Here is a 13069-nt window from a genome sequence, read left to right as displayed (position 1 = left end):
CCACTAAGAAGAATATATGCAGTGTATTATTTGTTGAAACTGTACTTCTGATTTGATTTGAAACTGTCTCATTGCTATCTGTTTATCAATAAAACTGTAGAAAAAAAATAAAAAAATAAAAAAATAAAAAAAATAAAAAAGTCAACACAAAGTTCCCAAGTGCATACAGGACATAATACTTAAGGCTGATCGATGACTATTTACTGATTTATGTGTTGACTATGTTAGATCTTCACCATTTAGAGCACACTTCTACTATAAAAACTCATTTTACTGTGGAGTGGTATGCCATGTTAGGTCACTGCAGCCTCTTACTCGCTGTGTTTACTGTATATCTCTCTCTTCTCTCTCCTCCCCCCTTTCCCCTCTCCTCTCTCTCTCTCTCTCTCTCTCTCTCTCTCTCTCTCTCTCTTTTCCAGGAATTGAACTCAGGACCTTGTACTTGCCAGGCAGGCTCTGTGCCACTGAACTGTATCCTTGCCCCTGAATCTCTTGATTATATAATTTTCTCTTGTGCTGGATTTAATCTCATGTTGTTTTGTCACACAACATACAATAAATTCTACTCACACTGCAGCCTGGCTGTGTTGCAGGACACAACATCTGGCTTTGAGGGTATATCTGTGGCATTCACAAGACAAAGTAACCTAAGGACACATTTTTCAGAACATGTTCCTATTGTTCAGTGTTATATGACTGCATTTTGTGTGTGTGTGTGTGCAGAGAGAGAGAGAGAGAGAGAGAGAGAGAGAGAGAGAGAGAGAAACAGACAGAGAGAAGGGGTGTGTTAATGTGAGTGCATGCATGTGCTGTGTGTAAGCATCTCCTGGCACTTGTGCCCGGATGTAGTAAGACAAGCAGCTGCCTCTCTGACAGTGACAGCTGCAGCTGCACCATCCGTCATTACACAAGCCTTGGCTTTGGGTGGTTTCTTGGGTTCAGGATCTCCCAGAAGCAGTCCCTGAGCTGAGCTTCTGAGAAGTGGAAGTGGTTCTGGTACATGCCAGGTAAGTCTCCAGTAGTAGCAGTGGGGAGGTAAGAGCAGCCAATGAAGGACACATTAGCAAGCAGGGCACTGCCAAGGCAGGCACTGGGCGATGGAATGTGTGTCCCAAGTTACCCCACCTCGGGGAGGTCGTAGCCGGCCTGCCTTGTTATGGGGTGAATTGTGCACCCAGAAAGACACATGTGGAATCCCCAGGCCCAGTGCAGCAGAATGCGGACACGTTCTGAAAAAGAGCCACTGCAGTGTAACTAGTCAAGAGACCGTCTGACTGGAGTAGGACAAAACCTTAATCCAAAAGAATAGTTTCCTTTCTCCAAAGTGGCCCAGTGAGGAGATGGAGACACAACTGCAGAAGTGGCATTGAAGAGGACACAGATTGGAAAACGCTGCCATCAGCCACCAAGTGCCAGGGCTGCCAGGAGCCAGAAGCAGCAGGGTAGAAAGGACCCCTCTCGCCCCGCCTGCATCGTGATTTTGGACTCATGGCCTGCAGGAATCAGGGGAACACATTTCTGTGGTCTGAAGACACCTCACTGGGGTCCCTCATCCCGGCAGCTCTAGGAAGCTAGGGGAACAGGCCTCTGCCACGACACTCATCTACGACAGGGGCTGCCCCGCAGCCACACCAGCCCCAGTGCCCCTCTCAGGCCTCTGCTCGCTGCCGGTCCTGACCCCATAGCCAGGAAGGGAGCTTAAGGGACAGAGGGAGAGACAGACAGACTGTGAGAGAGACAGAGAGGCAGAGACAGACAGACTGAGAGAGGCAGAGAGAGACAGAGAGACTGAGAGAGATAAAGAGAGGACTCAGCCTTCTCAATGCGTGCCCAGGTTAGGGCGGTTTGCCACCGACTGCACAGCACTAACCAGCATGCTCCTTGGCTGAAGCCTCACCTCCCCCAGAAGAGTGTGTCTAGTGCTCACCTAGGAAGAATCTGGCTAAACTGGCCCTGCCACTCTTGACTTGGCAGAGAACACAACCAGGACTTTCCAGGCAGGTAGAAGTCAGCCACGAGCCTGCTCATGCTTGCCACCTTGCATCAGACTTGTGGTGACCCTCTGCCTCGGCCTCGGGTGCTAGGATTACAGGCATACACCAGTGCACCTGGCTTACGGCGATGAGGTTTTACTTGTAACTCTTGGGCTTGAGCAATCCTCTTGCTTCAGCCTCCCAAGTAGCGGGAACTCAGGGAGGTACCACTATGCCAGGTTAAGCAGGGGGTGGCTACAGCTCCGCTTCCCAGTGCCTTTTCACCACCCTTCCAAGCACTGGGGGTGAACCCAGGGCCTGGCGCCTGCTAGGTAAGTGCTCTACCACAGAGCTCCACCCTCCATTTTAAGGGGGTTTTAAAAAAATAGCTTATGATTTTCTAAACCATTCTTCAAGCCTAGTTGCTCCGAGTGGCGCAGCAGATGTTTCCCCTCTGACATCTGCCTCTGCCCAGCCTGAGCATTCTTCTGGTTTGGAAGGACTGCTTTTTTACCTAGTAATCATCCAACGACCAACAAATCCTATTGCCATCTTTCAGAGTTTAAAGAATGGATTTGAAAGTCACATTCCTCCCAACTAGCACAAAGGAAGCTGAGAAACGTGAAGTTTTGAGTCTCAGGTGAATCATTTATTATTTCAAACTGAGACAAATAGATTTTCAAAGAGAGCAGCACACCGTCGCAAGCATGGGAATAGGTCTATTTCGCAAGAAAGAATATGCTACAGGTCATGCTATTCATGTCTTCAGTAGCATTCTGGCAAAAAGTAGGGACATTCCCAACTGTGTCAAACATTCAGGAACAGTAAATGCTACTTTCTGCCTTTGGGTAAATAAATGGTGTCTTTCAGCAAAGAGGTGGTAAGTGGGTACCAGAAGGGCTATTTCTTAAAAGTGCTTGTCGCTTGTTAGCCCCTTTGGCTAAATTTCTCAGCTATTTTCTGTAATTCCAAATCCATCGCAGCCAAGTTTTCAAGTTGTTTTTCCTGAAAAATATAGAAAAGAGTAGACATGAGGTTCCACCCCAATTTATGCTGCTGTTGCTTGAGGCAGTCTAAATTCAAAGGGAATTTACATACGTTGAGAGGAATTTACATACGTTGGGAGAAATTTACATATGGTGGGAGGAATTTACATACGTTGGGAGGCCTTAGGAGTTGACCTACAGGAGTGGTCTCTGGCCCAGGGAGTGGTCTCTGGACTGACAGTTTAGGCAACCTCAAGAAACTTGTCAGAAATGCAAACTCTTGGGTCCTCCCCTGTATGGATTAGATCTAGAATGTTTTACTACGCTTTCATTAGCTTAGGGTTAGGGCTTTTGGAAAGGTGATTAGATGAGGGGGGCACTGTACTCAAAGTAGGATTCGACAGCTGTATGTGCTTTTAGAAGTGGGCCTCACTCTTTGCTGGCTCCTCCCTCCCCTCTCTGCTTCTTCGCTGCCACCATGAGAGCGGCTGCCCTCTGCTCCACCCTCTACATGCCACTTCTGCCTTGGAACCCATCAGCCACAGACTGCAACGTGAGTCAAAGTAAGCCTCTCTCCTTTTAAACTGTGGGTGTCAGGTATTGCATATCAGAGAAGTGACTAAGACACACCCTAAAACTACTAAATCCCAATCCCAAAACCCTCCTGATTCTGAAGCACATGCGAGTTTGAGAAGCAGCAAGCAACAGAAGCAATATTAAGGGGAAAAATTGTTTGGAAAGGTAGGGCTTTGATAATGTTTTTTTCCTAGATATAAATTCTTATTGTAGTAGGACATAAACCTATGAGGACAGGCCAAAACAACTGACTTCCCTATTGCCTGTTCCTCCTAGCCTGAAGGACAACAATCAAGAAGATACAAGAACAGTGCTTGCCGGGGTTGGCTGGACGTTGGAATCACTGGGATCTTAGAAAAGTCAGGCCGCAGCCAGTACTAATCAGACAGAATCTCTGGGGTGGCTCCCATACTTGGGAATTTTCCAAGCTCTCCAAGTGATTCTAATGTGCAAATGAGGTTGAGAAGAACTGCCACAGAGAGGGAAGCCAGAAAAGTGGAGCCCAACCTGATGGCGGGTGGACGTCAGCCACAGAAGTGGTCTCCACGCAGTTACTAGGGCTACCTTCTCATAGCAAAAGACTCATTTCTCCACATTATTATCAGATGCTGCTGAACATAGCATCCTGACCATGACCATCGTAAGTCAACATTAGACAGAAACCCCTTTTTACCTCTTCCTCTGTCAGAACTCTCTGGTCACCTCCTTCTTGCTCATTTTCTGCCTCCTGGAGTGCATCCATCTGTTCCTCAGAGTCATAGAAATTGGGGAATTCAGCTGATTTCTTTCTGTAATGCAGGAGCTGGTCTAGCTCAGCCACCCTGTCATATTGCCTTTTCAGGTCCAGTTTGGGGGCCCTAGGGAAGCTTCTCTTCTCATATCCCCAACTCACATCCTCAGAGAAGGGCTTTTTCTCCCACCAATCATAGTTGTATTCTGGGAAGAAATTCTTCTTATTCAAGGTCAGTGCATTTTCTTCTTCATCCTCAAGAAAACCGTCATCCATGTTGTCTCTTCTCTCAAAATGGCTGCTCTTCCACTGAAGAGGGTCAAAGTACGGGTTGAACAGCACTCCTAATCTCTTCCTCTTTCCAGTGGTGTGATGGGAGACGTATTGTCTGTCTGGAAGCCTGTCTTCCTCTCCATTTTCTCTAGGGTCTTGCAGGTCCTCCTGCTGCTGCCACTTTGGGGGGGCTCCTTCCTCACCATAATTGAGGTAATTTCCATCCTGTTCTTGCCACTCTTCTTGTGGATGTCTCCTCGCCTTGTCCATCTGGCCTTCCTGAACATGGTGGTGTTCTTCACCCAAGAACCTTTTCTCTTCTCTGGTGTCAGGAGTAGAATAGACACCTGGCTTCCTTCCCCTCCTTCCGTAATGGTGTCCTTTTCCCAGCTCATGGTCTCTGTTTTCCTCACTCTCTTCACTGTATCCCTGTGCCATGTTGTCAAGCTCTGGGCTAGGGTGGTTCCTCTTATTGTCCTCCTCCCAACTCTCCTCACTATGAGGCCTTGGAGCCCTGTGATCTTCACTTCCTCTGCCTATGTACTGTCCATCCTCCAGGTCCTCAGGAGCCTGGACATCTGGATAGCCCCTCACTTCTTCTCCATATTCAGGTTCTTCCTCTGAAGCTCGATAGTGGGTAAAATGGTGGGCCCTCTTTTCTCCTAAACTTGTCATGGCCATGTTTGTCTCCTCAGATTCCTGTCCCTTTTCCTCAGAAGGAAGATTCCCTCCTCGAAAGGAGCTGTCAGGCCTGGTCCTCCCATGGTGGTGCCTAGGCCTCATGTGTCGTTTGGCCACCTCGGTCTCATCTTCTTCACTTTCCTTGGATTCTTCCTCACTCTGCACTTGGCTGCGAGACTCTTGAGGGTGTTTCTCCTGGTTTTTCATCTCCTCTTCACTCTCTGGTCTGTTCTTCTCCCTGCTGTGTGTCTTCTCAGGGAGCCCAGCAGAGTGTGTACCTGATTTGGCCACCAATTCCTCTTTTTGCTTCACTGAAACCTGGTTTCTTTTGCTGAGAAAGGCATTCTGCATGTCTCCTGCCTCCTCAGTGGGTCTCCCTTCACCGGCCTCTTTGCCATGCTCCCTTTCTGGATGGTCCTCTTCCTCTTCTTCCTCCCTGCCCTCTTCCTTACTCTCCTCAGAATGGAGTACCTTGGCTTCTTCAGAGACTTGGCCATTGTCCTTGGAGGGATAGAGACTCTCCGGAGACTCGTCTGGACCTTCTTGGCTGTGTTTGCCTCCCTCTTCCACCTTTTCCTTGCCAGCCTCTGGCTGGTCTTCAGCATCTGCCTCCCCTGGGGCTTGGGCTTTCTCCCCGCTGGAAGGCCTGTGGGCTTCTGTGGCATCACCTGGGTCTCGTAGCAATCTCACTTCAAACTTTGTATTTTCAGACTCACTCTGGCCTTCATCTTTGACCTCTTCTCCACCTATAATGAAAATAGAAGAGTGAATATAACCTCAGAGATGCTTGGATTCAGCAAGTTCCAGCCTTTGTAACCACTGCAAATCCGGGGACTTTATTGACTATTTAAATGAAAAAAGAATATATCCAGATTCCTGTGAAAAGCAAATGCTTCAGGAGAGCACTTTGACATCAGCTTAAAATTTGTATTTTTATGTTTTCATAACACTCAACCAGCCTGCCCCTGGGAGGATCACTGGTAACACTGAAGTCCAGATATAGATTTATGACACATTAAAATGTAGAACCAGAAAAAAATCTTAGAATTCATCCTGGCCAATCTCCTTTACTTGTAGACATGAGGCACACTGACAATCGGGGCATAATTTGGGATCATCCTTTCATATTGATGCTAAATAGGGTGAATCAGCATGCCGTGGACAGCTCTACCTAAAGTTTGGTAGCCAAAGGGGAAACATGGAGAATCAAAGGAAGAATTAAAATTGAACCATCTATCAGACTTTCCCATCCAACACACACATTGGCTCCACTCAGTAGCAAGTGACACCTGGACTCAGTACAGTGACGTGCTGCATGGCTACCTGCCTGTGGCAGCCCACAGCGGACAGCTAGAGCAGTGATGGCCATCAGATTATGTCACTGGGGGAAGCCACACTGTCTTCATTTGTATAAGTACACTCTGCAGTGTTTGCACAGCAGATAGCCTGATGTTGCATTACTAAGTGAGAAGGGAGAGCATTTCTTTCCTGAGAAAATTGCACAAGCGTACAGGGGACCTGCGCTCATGTCTCATCCTTCTCCATGCTTTGGTGGTTTTTTGGCATCAGGAATCAAACTCAGGACCTTCCCCTTGCCAGGCAGGCACTGCGCTGCTGAGCTCCCTACTGGCCCTCCACATGTTTTTGGTGCTGAGGACAAGCTGTAGTGTCCCGAGTCATGTTCCAGGAGTCAGCAGGGGGTGGTGTAACTGATATCTTGCTGTTCTCTCCCATCTTTTGCAAATATCAATAGTGTTTTCACTAAGTCCCCCCAACTCAAGGGCACCTCGTGAGAGGAGACGGGTAATTAATGCTGTCTCCCTGGCAGCTGGAGGGCTTGGGTTTCCGCTGTGTCACTGAGTTCAGTCAGGGCGCCTGAAGCCGAGGTGCACACCATCACGGGCAGCCACCAAACCTTTGTGGCTCTGGTTCTTGAGCTGTAGCTGACACAGGTAAGACATGCAGCGATTTCCAAAAGATCATAGGAAAAAAATGTAAAATGTCTCAGAAATGTTCTGTATTGGCTCTATGTTGAAATGATAATATTTTGGGTACCTTTAATATTACAGATACATTGACTATGTACATTGTATATTAGATAAAATAGAGTGTAGAAGTAAAATGTATGATTGAAAAATAATTTCACCTGCTTGTACTTCTTAAATGTTGTTACTAGGAAATTTGAGGCTATACTTTTGGCTCTTCTTATATTTCTATCCAGTGGCACTGATGAATCATTTCTGAAGTGATGTTTGCAAAAGGGGAGACGACCACTCTATTTTATCAAAACATCCAGGAAAGAGTGGACTGTCTACTCCCTATTTAAAGCCCAGCCTGACACGATAATAATATCCTTGTGTTTATGAGGCAATGGGCATGTCCAGAACTTCCGCATCCAGACCCCTGAGGGCGGTTGTGGCCACCTAGGGGAGCTGTGTGCAATGTAGGGGCAGGGCCAGCTGGGGCAGCCCTGGGAAGTAGGAAAGCTTTGGGTGCTGCTTTTGACTGTGTGTACTAGCCTCAGACTCCCAAGTGGAAGTTCTTGTCCCCAGTGTGGGAGGTATTTTGTCACGAACAGCCCCAGCAATGGGATCGCTGGCCCAGTAAGAGGAACCATGAGGCTGGGCATGGTGATGCATGCCTGTAACCTCAGCACTTGGGAGGCTGAGGCAAGAGGATCACCAAGAGTTTGAGGGCATTCTGGGCTACACGGTGAGTCTAGGCCAGCCTGAACTATATACCAAGACCCTGTTTCAAAAAAAAAGGGGGGGTCCTGGGGAGACAGCTCAGTGGCTTAAGAGCCTACGTGGCAAGCACCAGGTCCCAAGTTTGATCCCTGGTACCAAAAATAAAAATAAAAAGCCTTGCAAAGAAAAAAAAAAAAGATCGTGTGAAGGCACAGTGAGAAGGCGGAAGTCTGAAGCCATGAAGTGGGCCCCACTGGACGCCTTGACCTCAGACACCAGCCTCTACCACTGTAGGAAGCAAATGTTTGTTGTTGATGGCTGCCCACTCTCTGACAAGCAGAGGCTGAAGTCACCCTACGGAGAATGAATCAGATAAGATCTCAGCCTCCAAAACAGAAGCCCCTTGCCCTTTACTACTGCCTGGGGGCTGGTGTGCGTAGGTGTGTCAGGAGGACAAGATTTTTGTTTTTCTCCAGTTAACTGTGTACTGCCTGTCACAGCATGGGCCTGAGGCTTAACACTTCACCCTAAATTTAGCATTAGGCCCTGCAGGTGAGACTGAAAAAGGGCTGCAATTAGCAGCACAGGGTCACCCTCAATCCCTAAAACCAAGGGATGGAGTTCACTCTTGCTTTCAAGTTAAGAGAGAAATGGTATAGTTGACACACTATATCAACTTGAAAAGTCTAGAAGCCTAACTAAGTAACTCAACCCCATTCTACATCCTAGCGTGTAGCTCAGGTGCCCTTACTGTACTAGGATGTTGCTCCTTGTGTCAACTTAAAAAGTTTAAAAGTTGAATGGAGGGGCTGGTGAGATGGCTCAGTGGTCTAAAGCACCTACTTAGAACAAGTTTAGCAAAGCACAGGGACCTCAGTTGACCTCGGTTCAATCCCCTAGCACCACATGCCAGCTAGCCCTGCCCCCTGGTGGGCTGAGCTGGCCACACACACACACACACACACACATAAATAAAATTTAAAAAAGAAAAAAAAAGTTGAATGGAGTGATGTAGCCAGGATCCTCACTTTGTAAACATCCTGCAGAAGAGGAGGGCAGGGACGCGGTGAGAGGGCCACATCCTCCCGTCCCCAGCTGGGGGCAGCCTGCTTACAATATAAGGGAGGAAAAGAGGCTTGCTCTCCCCCTTTTGCTCTTGCTGCTTCTGCTGTCCTCTGCGGCCCTGAAGTGTTGCTCCCGCGCAGGGCTGCCCTGCCTGGGAGCCAGCTGATTACGGACTGAGACCTCCACAAACTGTGAGCTAAATAAACCTTTCCTCCCTTAATTTTGGGTGTCATATACTTTGTCTCATCAAGGAGAGAAAAGTAAGACATTTCATCCCTGTGCTGCTGCAAAGATGACCAGATCAGCCCTGGCCAAAGAGACCTGATTTCTATCTGCTAGAAAGTGGGACTATGGATTCCCTAAAGTCTCTGTAAGCATCAAATGCTGATTCTTCCCTTCTCCCCCAAACGCTCGCTGGCTCAGTGAATGTGAGCTGCTGTGAAGTGTGGGACTGGAGATGGCTTCAAAAGGAACGGAAGCCTTGGGGAGGAACCCGTCCACCCCACTGGCCAAGGCTCAAGTCTTCTGATTAGTTTAGCACCGGCTGGGGAGAGAGGGCTGAAATAGCTCAGAAGGTGCAAACCATTGGCCCGGAGATGAGCTCTGAATTCTCACTCAATTCAAATCCAGAGGCAATATTTAAATAGCAAGGCATGTTGCTTAAATATCAAAATTTAGCTATAGGTATAGTTCACAGGTTTAGCACTTGCCGGGCATGTGTAAAACCCTGGACCCAATCCCAAGAACTACCATAATAAAGAAAGAAAGAAAGAAAGAAAGAAAGAAAGAAAGAAAGAAAGAATATAACTTCTTTAGAAAAAATGGAAGACTACAGAGTTTGCAGTTCTCTAGAACAGGATGCAAAATAGAAATATGCAATTTAGATCGGATCATGTGACTCACTTCCTGGTCTGCCTTTCTCTTTCACTAAAGTGCTGGGATGCCCTGCTTCTACCCTATGCCCTCAGGCTTTAGAGCTGAGATTCCTGGCAGCATATGTTGGGAACTCTTACTCTAATAAAGTTCTTCATTAAAATGTACAAATCTCCCCTGTAAACAGGCTTGAAGTTTTCAAGTCGCCTTTTTCAGCTTTTAAATTCTCACTGTCAGAAGAATAGAAGGCAAAGCAAAGATTGTTCTGTCTTGCTCTATCCTTTTATATTCCAGGAGCCCACCAGCCACCCCCCCCCAAGCAACACACTTTCTATTGCTCAGTCCACCCTGATGGAGGCCTATTCGAAAACAAGCTGGGAATGCAGGTGCACCCCTGTAAATCCAGCACTTCGAGAGGCCGAGGCAGGAAGATCACAAGGTTGAGCCCAGCCTGGGCAACTCAGTGACTTAATGAGACACTGTCTCAAAGTAAAAGTAAATTTAAAAAGGGCTAGGAAAGTAGCTCAGTATAAAGGTCCTGGGTTCAATCCCAGTATCATCAAATGAAACAAAAACAAACAAAAGAAAAATCCAATATACAAATCCAAGGAATTTTAGAATTGGTGGACTGCCATTGAGCTCACTGCCCTCATTTTACTTTGAAGAAAAAAGCCCAGCAAGGCCAGGGTCTTCCCATGGTCACCTAGTCACTAAGAAGTAGAGCAGCATTGCCAAGGAGGTCTGTCTCTGCCTCCCCCTGTACTCCTCTATCCAGCCATCACCCTTATGCCCCTAGTTCACCTGAGAGGAGCAGAGGGAGTAGAAGCCATGACCACACAGTGACAAAGGGCTACTTGCAAGTAACACTTACTCTTCTTCAGGACTTGCCGGCACTCAGGGGTGACAGCTGGAACGCTGGACTTGGACAGGGCATTGGAGAGAACCTCAATGATGCAGCGAGTCACCTAGGGAAAACACAAAAGCCGGTGGGAGAAGCTGGTGTCACTGTGACTCTGACCCAGAGCTGCTGTGTGGGAAGGCTTGATTCTGTCACCCATGCTGATATGGGGTGCTTAGGGCTGAGACCAACACTTCCAGGGCTGCCAGGAAGCCCCCAGGCTCGAGCCACCCAAGGCAGTGCAAGAAGGCACTGAGCTGTGATTCCTCAGAAGGGAAATACACAGCCTTCTCTGAGCAGATCAGATGACATAGCTGTGCGTAGAGACCTAGGCCCTCCAGGGGGAGGTAGGAGCTCAGGACAGGAGGGCAGCCTCGCTGGTGCTTTCCAGGAAAGCCTGACATTGTGTGTGTCCACTTGTGTGTGATAGAGTATAGAGGAGTCTAGAGCCCACACAAAGTCTAGATTCTAGGCTGATGCTTTAACTTAACTTACCATCTCTTCATTGTGGTTCCTGTTATCCACTGGCACAGAGCCGACAGCTTGGAAGGAGAAAAAAAGTGGAAGATGGCTTGAGGTGACTCTGGAGGCCGAGTGAGAAACACACACAGTCATCCCACTCTACTTGGAATGAGGGGCAGAGTGAGCTGAACAGAATTAGGTAGTTACATGTGATTATTGCAGACCATGACCGCCCTGGGTGCACGTGCACACATCTGCCCATGTGCACAAGCATGCCACACCTTTGTACATGTCCATACATCTACACACACGGTTGTTTTCCCCTGGCAATGTCTTTTTTTTTTTTTTTCTGGAACCGGGGATTGAACTCAGGCCCTTGCGCTTGCCAGGGAAGCACTTATTCTACTGAGCCATCTCCCCGGCCCCTACCCTGGCAATGTCTTAACCATATTTGGAAATAAATGCTATCTTGCATCCAGTCTAAATCAGCTCCAAACCTCAAACAAGAGAGACTCTGCGTGTTGGTAATATTCCATATCTTGAGCTGCGTGCTAATTACAGAGATGTCCCAAGTTTGTGAAAAAATCATTAAGCTGTATACTCGTGATCTATGCAGTTTTCTATTATAACGCATGTCAATAAAGAGTTTATTTTTTATCAAAAAATTTAGAGCAAGCAAAATAGAAATAGAACCAGAATGTCCTCTCGATCGTCCTCTGTCTACTTCAAATGGGTACAAATCTATGGCTACCTCTGCCTATCCCTGTTCTCCCCAAAAACCTCTTACACTTCTCTTTCAGTCTAAAATCTATAAAATCTTCCAAAGAGACATAGCTGAGGGAATTGCTTTTTAAAACTCCAGCGTTTGTAGACACTCTTTGCTAATGCAACTTTGTGCTAATACTTCTCTTTTCTGGCCGGGGAGATGGCTCAGTGGAATAAGCGCTTCCCTGGCAAGAGCAAGGGCCTGAGTTCAATCCCTGGTTCCACAAAAAAAAAAAAAAAAACAAAAAAACAAAAAAAAAAACTCTTTTCTGTTCACAATTGAAAAATAGATGCTTTCATTAACCACTGATGCTCTCCAAGTGTAACAGTTAGCAGATTTGAGGGAAGAGAATTTGCTTTTGTTATTCTACACAGACTACAGTTCACATTTGGCTTTATAGAACAGCTCAGTTCTCCACCCGGGGCCCTACACAGCCTTTCTGAGGTAAAGGAGCTGGGTCTGCTTGTGGAGCACAGCATGATCAAGGTGAGGCCTTCTAGTCCACCTTGCTTCTCTCAATGGAATCTGTGATAGCAAAGTCCAATTTGTCAATTGCCCTAAAGTAGTTCAGCCCATTTTAAGTGGAAAGGAGGAAAAAAATTAATACTTTGTTAATGAAAACATAAAAGTCATCATATGATGATGAATCTAAGACTATTCTAATTTATTAATACTTCATAAAACTTTTTTTTTTTTTTTTTTGCAGTACCAGGGATTGAACTCAGGACCTTGCACTTGCCAGGCAAGTATTTATTACTGAGCTATCTCCCTGGCCCCCTCACAAAACTATTAAGGTTGGATCCCACATTGAAAATATAGCTGCAGTAAAGCACCTGCTTAGGTCCTATCTCCAGCCTGCTATGCCAGCCCCACCCCCACAGCATGCTGAGATGATGATTGAGACTAGGAATGGTGGTGCGTGCCTGTAATCCCAGCACTTATGAGGCTGAACACAGGAGGATCACTATGAGACTGATCAATGGAAAGAGACCCCATAGGCCCTGTTGACCCTGGACTAAATACATAAGGAGGAAGAAGAAGAAGAAGAAGAAGAAGAAGAAGAAGAAGAAGAAGAAGAAGAAGAAGAAGAAGAAGAAGA

General features: G+C 47.0%; 1 protein-coding gene across 2 annotated transcripts in view; it reads right to left on the bottom strand.

Annotated features, from left to right (window-relative positions):
• Positions 1-2641: 2641 nt before the first annotated feature.
• The window catches only part of Chgb (chromogranin B), a 20350-nt gene continuing 9922 nt past the window's right edge, over positions 2642-13069 (bottom strand). For both annotated transcript variants that reach the window (XM_023718641.1, XM_004634281.2), the window contains exons 2-5: positions 11238-11284; positions 10716-10809; positions 4209-5965; positions 2642-2978 (exon numbers count right to left, since the gene is read on the bottom strand). In XM_023718641.1, coding sequence (XP_023574409.1) covers positions 2901-2978; positions 4209-5965; positions 10716-10809; positions 11238-11240 — 1932 coding nt within the window. In that variant the 5' untranslated portion in view covers positions 11241-11284 and the 3' untranslated portion in view covers positions 2642-2900. The remainder of the gene's footprint in view (positions 2979-4208; positions 5966-10715; positions 10810-11237; positions 11285-13069) is intronic.

The sequence above is a fragment of the Octodon degus genome, unplaced genomic scaffold (genome assembly GCF_000260255.1).
Source record: "Octodon degus isolate 3935 unplaced genomic scaffold, OctDeg1.0 scaffold00060, whole genome shotgun sequence".
In the NCBI taxonomy this organism is placed as follows: Eukaryota; Metazoa; Chordata; class Mammalia; order Rodentia; family Octodontidae; genus Octodon; species Octodon degus.
Note: the sequence above shows the minus strand (reverse complement) of the source record. Positions and strands in the feature narration are given on the sequence as shown.